At 45.7% G+C, this 18912-nt stretch overlaps 1 protein-coding gene across 1 annotated transcript in view; it reads right to left on the bottom strand.

Annotated features, from left to right (window-relative positions):
* ANKH (ANKH inorganic pyrophosphate transport regulator) overlaps positions 1-18912 on the bottom strand; it is a gene marked incomplete at its 5' end in the record, with an annotated part of 57709 nt that overhangs the window by 15532 nt on the left and 23265 nt on the right. Inside the window, 3 exons of the mRNA XM_008584466.1 lie at positions 9912-10007; positions 14059-14151; positions 16627-16761. Coding sequence (XP_008582688.1) covers positions 9912-10007; positions 14059-14151; positions 16627-16761 — 324 coding nt within the window. The remainder of the gene's footprint in view (positions 1-9911; positions 10008-14058; positions 14152-16626; positions 16762-18912) is intronic.

The following is an 18912-nucleotide window of genomic DNA, read 5'->3' as shown; positions in this document are numbered from 1 at the left end:
AATGTGTGCACGAATAGATGGGCATGTGTTCTTTCTCTGGGTAACTTTGACCGTCAACAGAGACTCTAAGCGCTGTCAATCCCACTGGACATGTGCTGCTCCAGTGCCCAGGCATTGGATGATTTCAGTGATGCAGATGTCCACATCTGTGTGCGACAGGGCAGGGTGGAGAGAGACAGGAGAAAGTGGGAAGGGCAGGGCTGTGTGCGGGGCTCCCGGGCAAAGAGGCAGTGAGGCGACCTGAGGACGCATTCACGTGGCCCTGGTGCCCAGGCAGTGCTGCAGCATGCAGGCTACCCACGTACATGCTGTGGGTATTCCTTCTAGTCTGAGGACTCCTAAATGCAAACATGTTTACTAGGCCTATGTGTGGCTTAAAATCTGTCCTTACTGGCATTGTCTAGTATTTGGTGTCTACAGTTCTACCAGCCATCCAGAGGACTCAACATATTAATTCCTCTCTTTCTGTGCTCACTGCAGCTTGGTGGATAGTGGGCATGTCTGAATGAGCAAGATGACTGAAGGCTGGGGTGAGTGCATCTGTACCTGATGTGGGGGGCAGGGGGCTGTGGACAGGGGGAAAAGTGGTGCACACACGTGTCTCGTGTCTGTAGAAGGTATGCATGAATCTATCAAGACATGGACTTTCTAGAACACCAACCCCCCCAAAAAACAAACAAACAAACAAACAAAAAAAACAAAAGAGCCCACAGAAATTTATAAGGATATATATACAAAATTCATAAAATTATTAATTGGCATCAAATATACTAATAGCCATTTGTTTACATATACAGTCTCCTTTCCTGTCTCTGAATCCCGTGTGCTATGTGTTGAATGTGTCCTCCAAAAGTTCATGTGCTGGAAACGTGGTCCCCACTGTAACAGTGTTAGGAAGGTGGGAAATCCGAATATGATACTTGAAAGGTGGGGCCTTTGCGAGGTGATGGATTGTGAATGGCTTAATCCATTCTTGGAGTGAAGAGTCATTGTGGGCACACACTGGTGGCTTTATAAGGAGCACGTGAGAGAGCTCTTACCGTTCTCTCGCCATGTGATACCCTGTGTTGGCACAAGACCCTGTAGAGAATTCCCACCCAGAAGGTGGTCCTCACCAGACGTAACCCCTGGACCGTGGACTCACAACCTCCAAAACTGTAATATATAAATTTCATTTCTTTATAAATTACCCTGTTTCAGGTATTCTGTTATAAGCAACAGAAAGGTACTAATGCACAGTGTGCTGGGGACCACTTGAGTACCCGGCGGTCGGGGGGTGACTGGGAGGAGAGCCAGCATTCTTTCTTACAGCACAGGCGGCTTCATGAAGCTATGACCCCTTTTAAAGGTCTTATAAGGTGGGTAATTCTTATCATTTCTGTGTGGCAGCTGAGGAAACTGAGGCTTACAGTTTTCAGTGACCTTCCCAAAGCCACTAAGCTGTTGAGTGGTGAAGCTGGGATTTGAACCCAGGCCGTGGCTCCATAAGCACCGTGCTATGTAGCCCTGAGTTCAAACTTGAGCTAAATCCATCTGCCTTCCCCCTCCTTTATATCAACAGGCAAAGAGAGGGCGGTCAAGTGTCACAAGCACCCATGTCACACAGTGTGATGAGCAGCTCTCTGGGTTTGGGGATGGGGATCTATGAGAGGAGATGAGAGGTCCAGTCCTCTGGAAACTTCTTTGTTGGTAATGGTCAATTCATTCTTCAAGCCACATCAGGGAAGAGCCATCTCTAGGGAGGACTACAGACAGGCCCCTGAAAACCTCCTGGTGCCTAATTAATGGTGAGCAGGTGTTTGAGGCACTATTATGCGCCATACATGCTGGGGCTCAGCAGCACACCATGGTTCTTTCAGGCTTGCACTGGGCTCAGAAGGTGTGAAAGAACCCCAGAATAATTCCATGGCACCATTCAAAGCCGTTTACTTTACTCTGTCTGAACAATGGGCCCTCGGACCCAGAGCTGGAAACACAGTGGTAAGCCCTTTAAAAGAAAATGAAGAACTTTTTGAACAAAGGCAACATATTAGCTAAAGCCTACTTCTCTTTCCAGGCTGGTTCTAAGTACTGCCTGCAGGTGCAGGAGACACCCAGGCCTGGAAGAGGGAAATCAGTGAAATCCCTCTGTGTGACCAGTGTTTTTTGATCTTTTTCCTTTGTTCCTGGGTCAAATGATCTTTTACTTCATTAAACATACAAAATGGCCATTTAGCATACTAATCAGCTGTTTTAGGTCTTCACTGTGCTTGTTTCACACACTGCTTGATGTAATTACCTCTATTTGGTATGTTGGGGGGAGATAATTTACAAAAAAAATATCTTGAGATGTTTGACATGGGCTTTGCTGGGCTCCACCTGCTGTACACAAGGGAATCCATGGTCCATCAGGCGCTGCAGCCACCAGGAAAGCGCTCAGGTGCAGAGCCCAAAGCGCCCGAGCAGGTGCTGACCTCAGCAAGCCGAGAAGCCACCAGCACCCCATCCTTGTTTTCTCCCCAGGGTTTATCGTGAATTGTTGTCGGGACAGTGTGGAACTAAGCACCTGGTCAAGCTGATGTCTGGTTCCCACACACAGTCATGTGCCCCCCGGGTAAGAAGAAAAATGCTCCCAAGGCTGATTTTTTGTCTTTAAACTGAGACTAATAAAAACAATTGTTTTAAGAGCTGCAGAAAGTCATAAGGTATTATGGAAGTCTATTAATTAAGCTCTACTGGGTTACTCTGCACTTGTGTGGAATGATGGTTCGGGATGGACATCTCCTTACGACACATCTGCTTTTACACCAGTGGAAACCACATCTGTGAGATGGGACTTGGGTCAGGGAGCACTTGTGAGTAGGGATCCAGGGGTCCTGGGCTCAGTGTCCCTCAGTGCTGGGAGGGGCCGGGAATCAGCTCGTCAGCAGACCCTGCTGTGTCAATGCAGTGTCCTCCCCATGGTTCTCAAACTCACTCAGGTGGTGGATCCCACACGTGTTCTCTGCAGAACCCAGGTGGGCACTGACACGCTAAACTGAAAATAGGCAATTTTCATAATTCTGTGCCAATCCAAATACCACTGATAAGGTTCAAGTGGAAAATAAAAAGGATTAAGATTGAGACAATTTGGGGGGATAAATACAAATCTGTAAGATACTAGTTACTTTATTTCTTGAAAATTAGGAAAATATTTCAGCTTTTCAGTGTTAGCAGTGGCACAGGTTAGTCCTGGGTTCTACAGGCTCCTTGTTGAGATGTACTGGGCTATTCAATTAATAGAAAGCAGAATAAAAACAAGAAGCAAAGTAACCTAAATCTAACACGGTACTTCTGTCAGATGCTGTAATAACCCCCATCCCCAAAAAGACCATCAGCAAAGATACAATTAAACACATAAATGCAGACACAGGCTGCACTGCATGCAAAGTATGTCTAAGCAAATCTTCTACTCACGTGGGGAATCTGGAAATAAAATAATAGAGATGACTTGTGGAAACTGACAGGAGGGAGAATTTAAAAAGAAAATAAGTCAGTTGAGTAGTTAAAAGTCTGGTTCATCAACATGTTCTCACTTATTTGTGGGAGCTAAAAATAAATAAATAACTACGCAAACAAATGGGGGTGGGGTGGGGGGTGGGAAGCAGACACAACAATCCTTGAAGCTGTTAAGACAAGTGAACAGATAAGAGGTTGATGAGACAGAGGGAGGGAGGATTCGGTAAATGGACACAAAAATCAACCACACTGTATACTGATAAAATAAAATAAAATTAAGAAAAAAAAAAGCCTGGTTCATCAACCCATGTGGCTTAAGTGATGACGGTAAGATTTCCTTCATTCAGAAACATGAGCGTTAGTTTGCCAGGGCGGCCGTAACAAAGTACCACGAACTGGGTGGTTTAGAGCAACATGAAGTTACTGGCTCACGGTTCTGGAGTTTGAAATCAAGGTGTCGCACACCCTCTGAAGGGCTAGGGAAGGTCCTGCTCCAGGCCTCTCCTGGCTTCTGGTAGTTCCTTGTCTGTGCAGCAGAACTGCAGTCTTCACGTGGCGCTCTCCCTGTGGGCACCTCTGTGCCCAAACTCCCTTCTCGTAAGAGCACCCGTCATATCAGCTTAGGGGCCCCCTTACTCACCCACCAGAACCTCATCTTAACCCTATTTCCAAATAAGGTCACATTCTGAGGTACCGGGGGTTAGGATTTCAACACACGAATTTTTGGCAGATACAATTCCATCCATAACAATCAGAGTAGAAGGTTCTGGGTTAGTTCTAGGTCTCCCTTTTACCACTTACTGACTTCAAAAACCAAGGCTCAGAAAGATCTAGAGTAAAAACGTATTTTAACTTTTTTTTTTTTAAGAGCCAGATCCTTAAATCCTAACAGTCACTGCCTCAGATACCCCTGCATCCTACTGGGCGAGGCACTGTAGTTTGAAGGCATACCGGCAGGCTTCGCTCTCTCTCTGCCTTAAGTGACAGCAACACCCCACCACCTGCCCCATCACACACAGTGGGATGTAGTCTGGGGCCCTGGCACAGACCCCTGAACTCAGCACCATCCAAATGTGGGAATGCGGGTGCACAAAGCCCACTCTGAACAGGCCTGGTGAGAGCCCCATTCCACACCTACCTCTGGAAACAGGCCAGTTCACCAAAAATCAACTTGCAGAATAACTGATTTGCCAACCAACGATTTGTCGAATTTACTGATTCCTTAAAAACTTGTCTCTTTTAAACACTTCTAAGTTTTATAGTAATTTGTTCCCTGAACTCAGCACCATCCAAACGTGGGAATGCGGGTGCACAAAGCCCACTCTGAACAGGCCTGGTGAGAGCCCCATTCCACACCTACCTCTCGAAACAGGCCAGTTCACCAAAAATCAACTTGCAGAATAACTGATTTGCCAACCAACGATTTGTCAAATTTACTGATTCCTTAAAAACTTGTCTCTTTTAAACACTTCTAAGTTTTATAGTAATTTGTACTGGGAGGACTGGCAGGGCCCCGGAGAGCAAGGTCTCTGGGGCCTCGACCTCCCCCCATCTGTCTGTACCCCCACCTCTGCCATTCTGCTCTATTTTCTCTGACTCTTAACCTCCCCTCGCTTTTCCTGACCATCGTCTCAACCCCCTTCTCCTGCTGACCCTCATGCTACTCCATCTCTCTCATATTCAGTCTCTCTCCTTTGCCTGATCCTTGCTCTCCCCCTCCTCTGACTTTCTCTGGGTTTGGCACCCAGGGGTGCAGGGTGTGGCTGTGTAGGTTGTCTACTGCACAAAAGTGCCCTGTTGGCTCTGCTTGCCAAGACCCATCTGGATGGATGCCCATTTCCATTTCAGCAGCAGCCAAGCCTGTGCTTTGCATGGGTTCTTCTCCACCTCTCCTAAAGCAGAGGGGCCCTTTTCTTGGCACCAGCTTCCTGAAGCTAGAGCAGCAGGGAGCTTGAGAAGAGAAACATCAAATGTTCTTAAAATGCCATTGTGAAGTCAAAATAGAAACGAGTCAACTAAAAGCATCCAAAACTGTTAAAACTTCTCTGTTTAATATGATTTGCTATGAACTTCAGAAAGAGTTTTAAAAAAAAGATGTTTTGGGTAAATTGGCAAATTTGGTAAATTCAGCAGCCTGATCTGTTGGCTTTCACTGAATTGGCCTAGCATCCAGGAACAGAGAGGTCAGTTACCCTTTTAGGACACTTCTTCCCCACCAAAAGAACCGTTGGGAAGATAACAGCCACCCTGGTTAGTGGTTTCTGTTTTACCCCCAAATCTAGAGTCCAGGAGGAAGTCACGATGGACCCCAAGGGGTTTATGAGAAGCCAGGTTTCTGCAAGTTTAGTATTCCCAGTCGCTTTCCCCAAGCAAGAGGAAGGACTGCATGCCTGCTCCCCTCTCATGAGCCCTTCGCTGCCACCCTCCTCAGCCTGTGATCCCAGATCGTGTACCTGGAGAATCCCAGCCTTTTAGGACATGCTAAGTGTCACCGTGCTTTACAGTCAGGCACTTAAGCGACGGAGATCTCAGCTCTATGGGAAGGGTCAGGGCGAAGTGGCCATTAGTGCTCTGACTCCAGCACCTGCAGTGCCTTTCTCCACGGTTCTGCCTTCTCCTTGGCGTACGAGTCGCCAGTCTGCACTTTGGTCTCCTCTGCGTGGCTGCTACACCGCACGTTTCCACATGGAAGCACACCCTTTGAAGTGGATCTCCAAATGGCTCTGCGCTGTACATATTTTCAGACCGTTTTCCTTCGCCCCAACAGCAGCCTGTCAGTCTGTAGGTACCTGCTAACCTCGGTTTGCATAGATCCACTCCCTTGTCAACTTTTACCATTTTGAAGCTAACCTTTGGATGGACTAAAGACACCCCTTTTCTCATGCTCGCTCCCATCAGAGGTTTAAAGAGATCAGTCAGCACCTCCTGCTGAGCACGCTTAACTGCAGCTTGGGAGGACTGAAGCAAGATGCTAACAAGAATAGAAAATATGTCTATTTTTCTCCTCTGTGCTCCTGAATTCACCTCCTCTTCCAACTGGGCAGAAGACATTTGCTGCTGTTCTCGAAACCCAGTGTTTCAAAGAGACTTCTGGATAAGAGGAGGGCAGAACCAATTTTTGGAGTAGGAGAGACACTCTAAATTTAAATCGAAAATCTATGACAGGGAATAAATAAATATATGACACTGTAGCACGCTGCAACGTTAGTCTCTTGTAACTGTCAAAAGTGACGCAGGTGTATTTTTCACAGGCAAAGGCAGGTATTGAACCTGAAACGTCAGGGCCTGAGGAGTGAGTCTGTTCTGATGGAAAGGATGAATTTTTGTTTTGGACGGTATGTTTCCCTTTGAAAAGCAGTAACCATCACTGAGTCGCTGAACGTTGCAGGATCTGTGGGGACAGCCCTTCTCAAAGACTTGGGGACAAGAGCTAGCTTCGCCAAAGAAGCTGAGCACAGAAAAGTGTGCTAATGTTGGGCGATGTGCAGAGAGCAGGAGAATCATCACGAAGCTCATACTTTGTACATAAAATCAGGAATAAACACGAAGTGTGCTGCTCTTCAGTGTTTCAATGACCTCTGCTACATTAATTTTCCTGACATTAAGATGTCTTAAAGTTCAAAAAATGGAAATAAACTTGAACATAAAGGGCCCCTTAAAAGCTTTAAAAATAGGATAATCTGAATATAAATAAGGCATTGTCTCTTGCCAAGGGTGTCATTGGTACTTTCCTGACCCTTATAGCTGATTCATGTGTTTATTGTCTGTTTATTATGCCCCTTCTGTGTGTCAGGCAGGATGACAGACCCTGGAGATAAAAGAGGACCACACTGCAGACCCTGCCTTGTGACGGTCAGAGCCTAAGAGCAGCAGTGGAGATACAGAATGGCTACAGTCAGTGATGTAGGGAGGTATGCACACGTTATAGTGACAGTTTAATATTTACTTCAAGAAAAAAATCTCCCTTTACATTTTTTCTGTGCGTCTTTTAACGACAATTCCACTAGCCAAGATGTTGGATCAACTGAATCATTATTATAAGGATAATGTACATGAGACACTTCACAAGCTGCAAACTCAAATACTATGGCTTTTAAGGTGAAGAATCCACCATTTCAGGTGTGGTAGCAAAGGCCCCATGCTGGAGGCCTAGGGACCAATGTTTGTTCTTACTCTGTGGGACCCGTGCAGTTCAGAGGACAGGGCCCCAGAGAACGAGCCCAGGAGGCCGGGGTCTATCCAGTTCTATTACTCGGTACCCGGACAAGTCACTTGTCCTGAGTCATTTCCTCTTCTGAGAAATTATGAGTTTTGACTAGTTCATCTCCAATAGAGATGACTAGTTCCTTTCCAGTAGAGGAATCTGAGTCTCTGGTGAAAATCTACCCTGAGGTACTTCTAGTTACAGATGGTTTTTAGACCTAGAATTAGAATAATTAATAAAACCTATACCTGGGAAATGCAAGCATTTTTTCCAGATCATAAGTAGTTATTTCAAAATGAACATGTCTCAGGACCATTTTTCAGAGGTACAGATTATTGCCCATGAACTCAAAGAGAGTATCCTTAAACCCAAACTGGGAAAGTTCTCCATCAGACTCAACTTCAACTGTGAGAAGATGTTTAAATGGAATGAGAGAAGACACAGGAGTTGAGTCTCTGGACTGCAGAGCCAGCAACAACCAGAAGCTTCCAGCTTTGTGGGCAGATGAGGTCCAAGTCACAGAACCTGGCATCAGAATCAACTCAACTTTCAACTTCCAGTCAATTAACACGGCCTCTAAAAGCTGAGGTCTGTTCCTGGAATAAAAACCTTCTCTGTTTTTCCTAACATTGCTCTTTTAAATAGTTTCAAGGTTGTTCAGTGTTTTGCTCACATTTTAGGGAACTGTGGAAAAACTTGCACACTGTAGAGAGAATGCCAACAGGGGAGCAGGGTCGTCTGGGGTAACGGGTCCCCACGCAAACAGGCATACGCTATCAGAAATTCCTGCTCAGTGAGGTGACACGGGGATATTTCCAACACCCCCCAAGTTTTATGAGGGACAGGCTGGCAGGAGGAGCTGTGTCGTGGGTGATGGGGGCGACTGAGGACACAAGGTCATAACTCAGTGGTATCAGGCCATTTGCTTTGTGTTGTTACCGTCTGGTTCAGGGGTTGGATCAATAGATCAAATATTAAGCTGTGAGCTTTAAAAATATGTCCATTAAAGGTTCGAAACATGTGAAGGGCTTGATTTTTAAGGACCACTAACAGGGCTCGTCCAGCTCAATGGTTCTTGTGATGATGGTCACGAAGGTGACAGTTCCTGTGTTCCTGTTACCAGCATGACCCAACTCCTTGTGTGGCCTCAGGTACTCCTTGTTAGTTACTGATGACAGCTGTGCATGCCCAAGCATTTCTGTGACATACTTAGGTTGTGTATGTAAATGGAAATATTCTATAGGATTTAAAAAGAAATGTGCAGCCATAATAACAAACAAGGAAAACTGAGTTCAGAACACCCACGGCTCTTTTATCCTCTTCTCATCTCCATCTTTACAACCCAGAGAGCACCGTTCACAATGTCAGGTTGTTTTAAATGTTTTTTGACAGATGTTATAAAAACCTTAAATACATATACTGTGTGCTTCAGATTGTGAAGCACATACACATTTTCTCCATGTTTTTTGAACCTTATCTTACAAATCTGAGTCACCCACGGGAGTCTGATAAGGGATGCGTCACAATGTCAGGTTGTTTTAAATGTTTTTTGACAGATGTTATAAAAACCTTAAATCATATACTGTGTGCTTCAGATTGTGAAGCACATACACATTTTCTCTATGTTTTTTGAACCTTATCTTACAAATCTGAGTCACCCACGGGAGTCTGATAAGGGATGCGTGTCGTTTGCTGAAGGCTGTGCACCGAGAGCGGGCAGACCCTGCCTGTGGCATGGTGCCACCGCGCTTGTCCCCTCGGCAGACAGGCAGGGCCCGGGACCCAGCAGGGGCTTCATACGATGTGCCGAGTGGCGAACAAACAGGCAGGTGACGACAGCACAAACGTAATTGGAAACTAACTTTTACCAGGGAACAGAAATAACACCATTACATTTGGAAAAGGGACAGGGATGGTTATAAAGTTGACTTTGGAAGTTTAAAAAATGGGCTGGAAATTATTCAGCAAGACAAGAGTTTTAGTCAAATTAAAGGCAGGGTCTGCCTTTCTTCAGCATTTAGGGAAGTCCCGAGAAACCCCAGAAGGGGACCCTTTATTCCTAGATTCAACGGCCTCTTTGAATAACAGTCGTTCACATTTTGGGAAGAAAACGTTTTGAAGAAGTTGTTAATTAATCTAGCATAACATCACATTAGGGAATACAAGATTTCTTCCCTTAAAATGGCAATTTCCTCCTTTACAAACACAGAGAGAGAGAGTCTTTCCTTACCGTCAGTGACAAGGCCATGCAGACGAACGTGAACTTCTTGATGTGGGCCGCGGTGACTGTGTTGCTTGTGCTCGCCAGTTTATTGCTGGGGTTATTCTGGGGAAAGAAATGGCAGTGGTGACTGGGCTCTGGCTTAATCCTGGCTGAACCCCCGGGGATCTCAAAGAGCGTCTTGTTTTTGATTCATTTGATGTGCATGTAGTACATATTTTTTTTTTTTGTCTTTTTGTCTTTTTTCCGTGTCCGGCAACGGATCGCAACCCTCAGTGTTGCCCCCGTACCGGACCGGGGACCGGCAACGGGATCGCAAGCCTCGGCGTTGCTCCCGCGCCTCGCTCAGCCAGTGAGCGGGAGCCGGTCTGTATGTGGGATCCGAACCCTCGGACGGGAGCGCCACCGCGCTTCCCAAGCGGCGCACTATCCAGTGCGCCACCGGGCCGGCCCCCATGTAGTACATATTTTGAGTGACAGCTTGGAAGGTGGCTGTCATGTTACGTCTCTCTGAGACAACTGTCAGGTTCCTGTACCTGAACATTCACCAGGGAGAATTCTGCACTGAATCCCCTTGGTGCTTGGCTGCCCACCTCCCCTAGTGCAGGGCCTCGGCCCCAGCAGACCCTGTGCTCAGACACCACGGGCATCTCTCTAAATGCCACAGCCTTGCTCAGTGACCCCCAGGGCTCCTTCTTTTCCTACCAAATGGACTACAAATTCCACTGGGTATTCAAAAGGCCCTGCTCTGTCTGATGCGCGTTCCCGCCATGACTCCTCCACCTGTGTCTTAATGACGCTTCGCCTCTTTCCTAACATGACTTGTGCTTTTGTTCCTTCTTCTCCTGTTGGATCTTCTGATTTTCTCCCAGGCCCCCCGTCGTCACGCCTATCTGCTCCCTAAAGCCTCTCGGAGACTGCTGACCTCCAAGCTAACTCCAGCCTCACTTCCTGTACTGCCCGATAACCCTGGAGCTCTCTTAGGGCAGGTACGTGTCCTGTCACATGTTCAAACTCCCAGAGCTGCCCTGAGATAAAGCTGGGGGCATCTCACCCATCTCTAGCACTGAAGCACTTGGCACCATCTTTCTTGAGTAGAAGAGGTGCTCAAAGAGCATGTGCTACGTTGAATTTTATGCAAACACTGCAGGTAGCTCAGATGTTCTCTTGCACATCACTCATCTGAGGCTTGCTGAGGCTCTCCCAGCTCCCCTAAGCATGCTTCTCACTCCATCAAAACGAGTGCCTGGCCCCGCAACCATGAAGATCAGCAGAGAAAAATAACCCCTGCTTCATTATGGAGCCAATTAGTCTCAGAGCTGACTAACAAGAACAAACCCTGAACACCTGGCTCTGTATCAGCCTCATGAAACACGCACACGCACAGCTGTTATAGGAGCCACTTGGAAAAAGCTTTTGATTTTCCCTTACTGCAGAGGCTAAAGTCATCTCTTCAATCTCTTCCCCTTGTGGAGGCCAGCAGCACAAACCTCTCAGTGATTGCACATTTCCTTAATTCTAGTCTTGAAAACCTATCTGCTTTTTGGTGTAACAGGTGGTTGCCCCAGCAATGTACAAAGCACGGTGCATTGGAAATCTCCTCTGTTCTCTCCAGGGGTCCCTAGGAGTGGTGCCCTGAAGGGTCCACCAAGAAGGAGGCAGGGTTGGAAAGAATTAGGCAGCCTCACCAAAACACACACACACCTCCCCTGATGATGGCAACATACTACAGCTACTTCAGGGGCACTTTGCTTTGTAAAACAGCAACTATTTCTGCAAATATAGTTGAAATAAACTAGAATGTATCATTAGACTAGCACTGGTCTTTCATTCTGTTTGCCTAATCTGCTCAGAAGCATACTCTTTCCCAGATGATCACTGAACATTAGAATTTGCACGAGTGGAAACCTCTCTCAGTTCATATTTGGCTAGAACTACCAGAAGGTATGTGAGAAATTTTAAATCCCTTATTCTGGAACTCACAAGAGACTAAGGATTTCAACTGTCAATGCAGCAGATTCTGGAAGTCCGCACAAAGAGGTCTGAGATCTCGGTGAATAGATGGCATTCACAGAAACGGCTTGGTTTAGCTCACTGGAATGCTTGGGAACAATGGGTAAGGTTTTAAATGGATTCTGAGTAACTCGAGTTTCTGGCTAGAGGTATGCTTGTTAAAGGAATTTTTTCATAGCCAGTAACCTCCGTGATCATAAATAAAACAATGTTTTTCTTGGATGCTCCTACCAAAACCATACAGTGTTGTATTGTTAAGTTTTGTTATTTTAAGGTGGCCCAAACCAATTTCAGATGAGACTTTTGCAGCCAGGAGGTTGTAACACTTTAGTACGTGCCCTTCTCATCCAGTTTCATTATATAATCTTATTCTCCAGAAGCTAGAACTGGAATTTAGCAAGAAGACTTATATCCATTTTGGTTTTCTAGGATTTACCTATATACACACCTGAAAGGAAAACAATGATTTGTATCTATAAACTGATTAAAACCCACTCAAGCACAGAGTGCCAGCTCTCTCCTGCAAGTGACTCACGCCTTCTGAAGTCCACTCTCAAAGGCAGGAATCGAAAGCATTTTCTAGGAGGCTCTGCATCCTGAGGTTGCAACTGAATGTTTGCGATGGGTGGTGGGTCCTAACCTACAGTCTGCTGAGGAGGTTCCACGCCCAGTAGGGCCATGGGCGGGATCACTAGCTTATCTCACACTAGATGACTCATTGGGATACACAGCGTGTTTGAGGTGAGCATGGGTATGGGAATCAAAGAGGGAGGTGACAGTGACACAGAAGAGTAGCATGGGGGCTGGGCAGTGGGTAAGAATGCTGTGAGAGGGAGGGACAGTGGAAATTCTACCCAGGGGCTGCAGGAGCAGAGGAGGAGGTGGATGGAAGTGGTGACATCTCTCCAGACTTGATCTTACATCTCTACCTCACCCCTGTCAGAGATGCTTGGGAGGCTGCCCTCTAGTCAGAGTGCAAGGTGGGGGTGGGGGGTGGTCAGAAATCTCTCCTGGGACCCCACTCCTCAGGTCGTGCCCCTTCCCCGGAGCCCATGAACAGTTTAAAGGGGCATTTCAGAAGCTGGTGGCCATGTGAAGAAAAGCAGAAGGCTTGCAGCCTGTGGCCTGGCCTTGCTTGTGTGGCTTCCCAGGGCTTCCTGTGCCCACCAGGAGGCAGGGTAGGGGAGGGAGGGAGGAGGCAGCCCCACGTTAGCCAGAGTCAGAGCCCCAACTGCCTAACTGCCCAAGCTGATCTGCTGGGGCCCCTGGCCGAGAGGTGTCTTCACTTCATAGGGCTCTTGGGGGGATAAGATGAAATGGTATCAGCAATGGCTCTGAGCTAGTTCTATAGAAATTCAAGGCAAAACAGGAGCTATTAGTGGTACCAGTGGCAGGCTGTTTGCTTCTTTCCTAGTTTTTATTTTAAAACATTGTGTACTATTTGGGGGGCATGTTCTGCTAGCTGTTTATTTTAGAGTAAAAGCTTGTAGGTTCAAATAATGAAGCTTTAATGAAATAGGCATTTATCAAATGATCAGCGTGACAGTCCTGACTGGACCTCGGGTTACAGGTCCGGAGGGTTATGTTCCTCGGCTGGGATAGTAGCTGGGGGAGGACAGAGCTGCTGTCAACAGAGGTTTTCAGCTGCAATAAGTCTTCTGCATTAGAACCAAACTGTATCCAGGTCTTGCTGTATGGACAACATGTGCATGCATGAGCTGGAAGAGATCTGCATGCCCATGAGCTGAGGCACAGTCTAGTGTCTGCCCTTAAACACACGGCATGAGGTTGGTAACATCTTAGTTTAACTAAACAATCCACAAAACAAAATCTAATAGATTAATTTTTTAAGGTTTATTTTCCCTTTTAGAAACCAATAGTTTCTCAATAGGAATAACCTCCACGTGACAATAGGAATATCAATTAGGTAAAGCATTATAGGATCAGCATCAAGGTAAGCTTAAATTTTCCGTTATTTTTTGAAGAAAATATTCCACAGTTACCTTCAACACCCCCAACACTGCATTAACCTTCTCAGGGGAGGTGGGACTGAGAAACACCAGTGTTCCCAGAAGAGATCCCTGTCTGTCAAATAGTAGTTTTAAAAAGCATGTTCCAGACACCGCACTGCATAGGTCCTCACCTTGTCAAAAGCAGGATAGACGGCGCGGATTTCCGTCAACCAGCCATATGGCATGTGACCCACGGGGTATGTGGCTGTCAAAATTGCCACCGCCTAGAACAGGGGTAATCAGCAGAGTTAGCATGGGCACCATCAGCAGAAAGTCCCCCAGGAGCTGCCCTGTACTCTGTGACAGAGCAAGCGGTCTCAGGTGTGGCTACCACCGACAGATCCCTCCCCACGGGGTGACCAGCACTGGCCAGCCACAGGACGACCGGGAGGACAGAGTTAGCATGGGCACCATCAGCAGAAAGTCCCCCAGGAGCTGCCCTGTACTCTGTGACAGAGCAAGCGGTCTCAGGTGTGGCTGCCACCGACAGATCCCTCCCCACGGGGTGACCAGCACTGGCCAGCCACAGGACGACCGGGAGGGGAGTGGCTGAGAGAGCCTCGTGTTCTAAGGGGCAGGCACTCTGCTGTGTCCCTGGGGCCAGTGGAGTAAACAGGAGACCAGGAGGACACGAATCCAGCGAGAAACAGGCTCAGATCACTGGCTCAAGAAGCCAAGATTTCAACCCGGATCCCCCAAACTCCAGAACCTTTGCTCTTTCCATTGAGCCACACCGACCCTTCTCATTTAGCTCAATTCTCGAGTTTCCAGAGGAAACTGGGAGCCCTCCCCTCTGTCCTGAGAGCCTTTGCTCGGTGTCCCCTCTACGCCTCTGCTCTGTCCTTCAGGTGGCTCACATGTTACATGCGTGTCAAAGGCTTTGTGCTACTCTCCTTCCAACTTGACTCACTTCTATCTTCAGCCAGTATGGCCCTTCTTCTTCTTTAATTTAAGAAGATTAACAAATATTTTGTACAGGAAGCTATCAATGTGTTTCCATGAAAATGAGAGTTTCTTCCCATACGAATGGCAAGGAAGAAAAATGAAAGCAAACAAAACATCTAAACCTACATTCCGGCGGGGTGCAACTCTCTACCCAGTAAAGGAGGAGCACAGGCTTCATCTATTTTAATTAGCAGGACAGAAATGCCCAGGGGTGCCAGGAACATGAGGTAAGTCCCCAGCTGTGTAAAGAAATTATGGTAGAGCGTGGTGTGGTGGAACAAAAAAGACAGCTGGAATTAGGTGGACCTGGATCCAAACCTTCACCTCATCACTTACCAGCTGTGCAAAGCACGCAACCTCCCAGGGCCTCCCTTCCTGTTCCTGCAGCAGCACAGTGAGAATGATAACACCCCTCTCAGAGGGCTGTTGCAGAGTCAACAAAATGTACATAAATGCCTAACACATGAGTAGATGATCAATAAATGTCAGCCCCTACCCCACATGCTGGGCCTATATGCCATTGAGGGCAACTATGAAATATCTCTCATGTACAATTTGTCCTTTTTTTAAAAAAAAACAAAATTTAAAGGGAAGATGAAATTCTAGCACACAGGTGATCGGGATAGTCCCATACTTTTTACTGAGCAACTTAAACTCAACTGTTCAAGTAAAAGAACTGCTGTGACATTCATGATTCAAAAAACAAAATCCAGGAACAAACTGAGGCAAAAGAACGTTCTGCTTTTGATTTATGGGCTACTCCTTCCAAGCCAATGTGAGCCATTTCCCAGGACATGGAAACTGGCAGGACATCCCAGCTGGAGATACGCTGACAGTGCACGCAAGGGCTCCAGGCTGCTCCTTTGCAAAAGCAGAGTGTAAACAGGAGGCCCTAGCGAGCAGCCACCAGCCTTCCTTAAGGATTCAGCAGTTCCAGAGACAGAATCACTTCTCCAGAGGGCAGTGAACAAAGGAAGTAATTCTATTTGTTCACACCCAACTCGAGAGAGGGAAAAAATGAGTTGACTCTTTCTTTGGAGTAGCTGCCAGTTTCCAGATACATTTCCTGTGTTGTGAGTGATTAAAAAGGTTGGTAGGTTGCCGAAGAGCAGGTACAGCCATGACGGGTCGGGTGTGTGTGCAGGAAAGCGGGAAGAGCAGGGGAGGGTGGGCTGGGAGCAGTGGCCCTGCACCCTCTGGGTGTTCTCACTTCTGCTACCACGCGGCACGCTCAAGCACCCCCTGCAGCTGCTGCCAAGCGGCCACACTGACTCATTAAAAAATGGAAACTGGGTGAGAGTCAGAAAACCTGGATTCTAACGCTAGCCCAGCTTCTAGCTAGTTTTGTGTCTTTAACGCTTCCTTCTGTGCTGTTTCTCAGACAGTAAATGAGAAGGATGAATTTAATGTTTTTTCCATAATCATGAAAATATAAAATTACATGATAAGTCACTGAATGAGATCATCATGCTTCCTAGTGTGACTACATCATATAATTCAGTATTGCAGAATTACTTGAGTTCTTAAGATGAACTGGAAATAAATTTAATGTTTTTTCCATAATCATGAAAATATAAAATTACATGATAAGTCACTGAATGAGATCATCATGCTTCCTAGTGTGACCACATCATATAATTCAGTATTGCAGAATTACTTGAGTTCTTAAGATGAACTGGAAATAAATTTTAATCCCTTCCCCCATTCCCCCACAAGGTGATTACAAGTGCCCACATCCCCCAAAAGTGGCCTACCTCTGTAGCTGCAGAACTGCCACCAAGGTCCCGGGAAACAAAGAGGTTGACAATAGGCCTACTGATTCTCTGTGTGGCCAAAATTAGAGCCAAAGGCCACCAGAAGCTCAGCATCTTTCTTATTGTTGCATCTCCCTGCATTAAGAAACAGAGATACAAGTTCACTAAATGCCAGAAGTAGAAGAGAAAAAACAATCAGAATCAAAGCTTTTCCTTTTTATGTCAATCACGAGTCAATTCACTATACTTAAAAGTAATATAAGGAAAAGCCTCTGTAGACAAATCAAGATGAACTAAAATAAAATGCACAGTCTTATTAGAAATTAACTCATGCAGTTGGCAAGCTACTGTGAAAACAAAGCACACACTGAAGCTTGATGGATCCCAATCACTACTTTCCACGCAGGGAATCTCTAACCAAGGTGGAACCCAACTGTACATGGTCTGAGAAACAGGTTTGAAATGAGCCTTTGTTTATATCACCAAATTGGCTGGCTAGCAGCCATGTCAGTAAGAGGTAACTCTTAGAAATAAAAAATTATTATAATTTACTTTGGAATTAGTCAGCTCATATAAATGTGCCTAATTATTTTGGCAATGTATAAATCTACTACAGAGGTTCTTAACTCTCAAAGCTCTCATAGAAGTTATATAAACTGTTCAGAAGCATAAGCAAAATAAAAGTGATAAAGAAAAAGTGATTTCTTAAGATTTATGCAGCAGAAGTATATGTTATCTTTAAAGCCTGGCTTTTATTATGCACTGGTGGTTTTGATTCTTCATGAGTGCAAGAGTTATATCTCAGACGCTTTAATTTATTTCCCGTTGTTGGTGGCTGAATATTAAGAGACAGATTGTTACCATCAAGACGAATTTGATGTGATTGGCCTAGTGATGGAAATAACTAGATAGTGTTTCATTGATGGCTTGACCTCAGATGGAGCTAAGCGGTCAATACAATTACTGTTCTGACATGATGAAAGTAACATGTGGTCAAAGGAGAGATCAGGGTGGAGTGTGGTGATTTATTCAGAGGTATCTATGATCATTCATATCTGCTTTATAGCTAGATGGAAACAAACCAATGAGGTCATACTTGAGGGTATGAAAAATTAGCATACATATAAATCAGACACTGTTTATGCTTATGATGAACTAAATGCTTTGGTTACTTGTGTTAGATTATGTACTATCTTACTTCTTTCTTGTTCAACTTTCAAGGCACAGGCCAAACTCTACCTCCTCAAAAGACACCTGCTGTGGGTCAAATGTGTCCCCCAAAAGTTCGGTGTTGGTAACTTTACCCCCACTGTAACAATTTTATGAGGATGGGAAATCCATTTATGATATTTGAAAGGTGGGGCCTTTGAGAGGTGATTGAATCATGAGGACTGTGTCCTTGTGAATGGATTAATCTGTTCATGGAGTAATAAGTTATCCTAGGTGTGGACTGGTGGCTTTAAAAGGAGCACATGAGGGAGCTTTTACAATTCTCCCCATACAATACCTTGGTCGCCACAGGACCCTACAGAGAGTTCCCACCCAGAAGAACTCCTCACCAGATATGATCTCTGGACTATGGACTTCTCAGCCTCTAAAACTATAAGAAATAAATTTTATTTCTTTATAAATTACCCAGTGTTAGGTATTCTGTTATAAGCAACAAAAAACGGACTAATACAGCTTCTTTCACTACATGAATAAGTTCTTTCTCTCAACTTGAGTGGCTTTATATTCTCACTGAAGTTTATATACTGTCTTGGATTCATGTCTGACTGTTGCTTCTGTGTTGGTCTTATCTGACATATGGGACATAAAGCTACCTGAGGACAGAGACTGTATCTTAAAATTTTCTAGGCCGGCCTGGTGGTGCACTCGGTAGAGTGTGGCACTTGGGAGCGTGGCGGCGCTCCCGACGAGGGTTCGGATCCCATATAGAGACCGGTCCGCTCACTGGCTGAGCGCGGTGCGGGCGCGACACTGAGGGGTGCGATCCCGTTACTGGTCACGAAAAAAAGAGACAAAAAGGAAAAAAAAAAAATTTCTGTGCTGCCCTATGGTTCCTATTCCTCTGCTTGGTTCCTAGGAGAAACTAAATAAGAGATTGTGATTGGGGCCAGTGCAGAAAGTATAAACTAAGCTTGGATCCCTGCTATGAAATTAAAAATAATAAAATGTGAACTCACTGGTCCTAAAATCTTTGTTGACTATAGAATAACTTACAATAGAGAGTAAGAGGAACCATCGATGTTGTACCTACTCCTTGGCCTGACATGACTTGCTGAG

The sequence above is a fragment of the Galeopterus variegatus genome, unplaced genomic scaffold (assembly GCF_000696425.1).
Source record: "Galeopterus variegatus unplaced genomic scaffold, G_variegatus-3.0.2 Scaffold3269, whole genome shotgun sequence".
Classification (NCBI taxonomy): domain Eukaryota; kingdom Metazoa; phylum Chordata; class Mammalia; order Dermoptera; family Cynocephalidae; genus Galeopterus; species Galeopterus variegatus.
The sequence above is the reverse complement of the archived record's forward strand: the minus strand, read 5'-3'. Positions and strand labels throughout refer to the sequence as shown.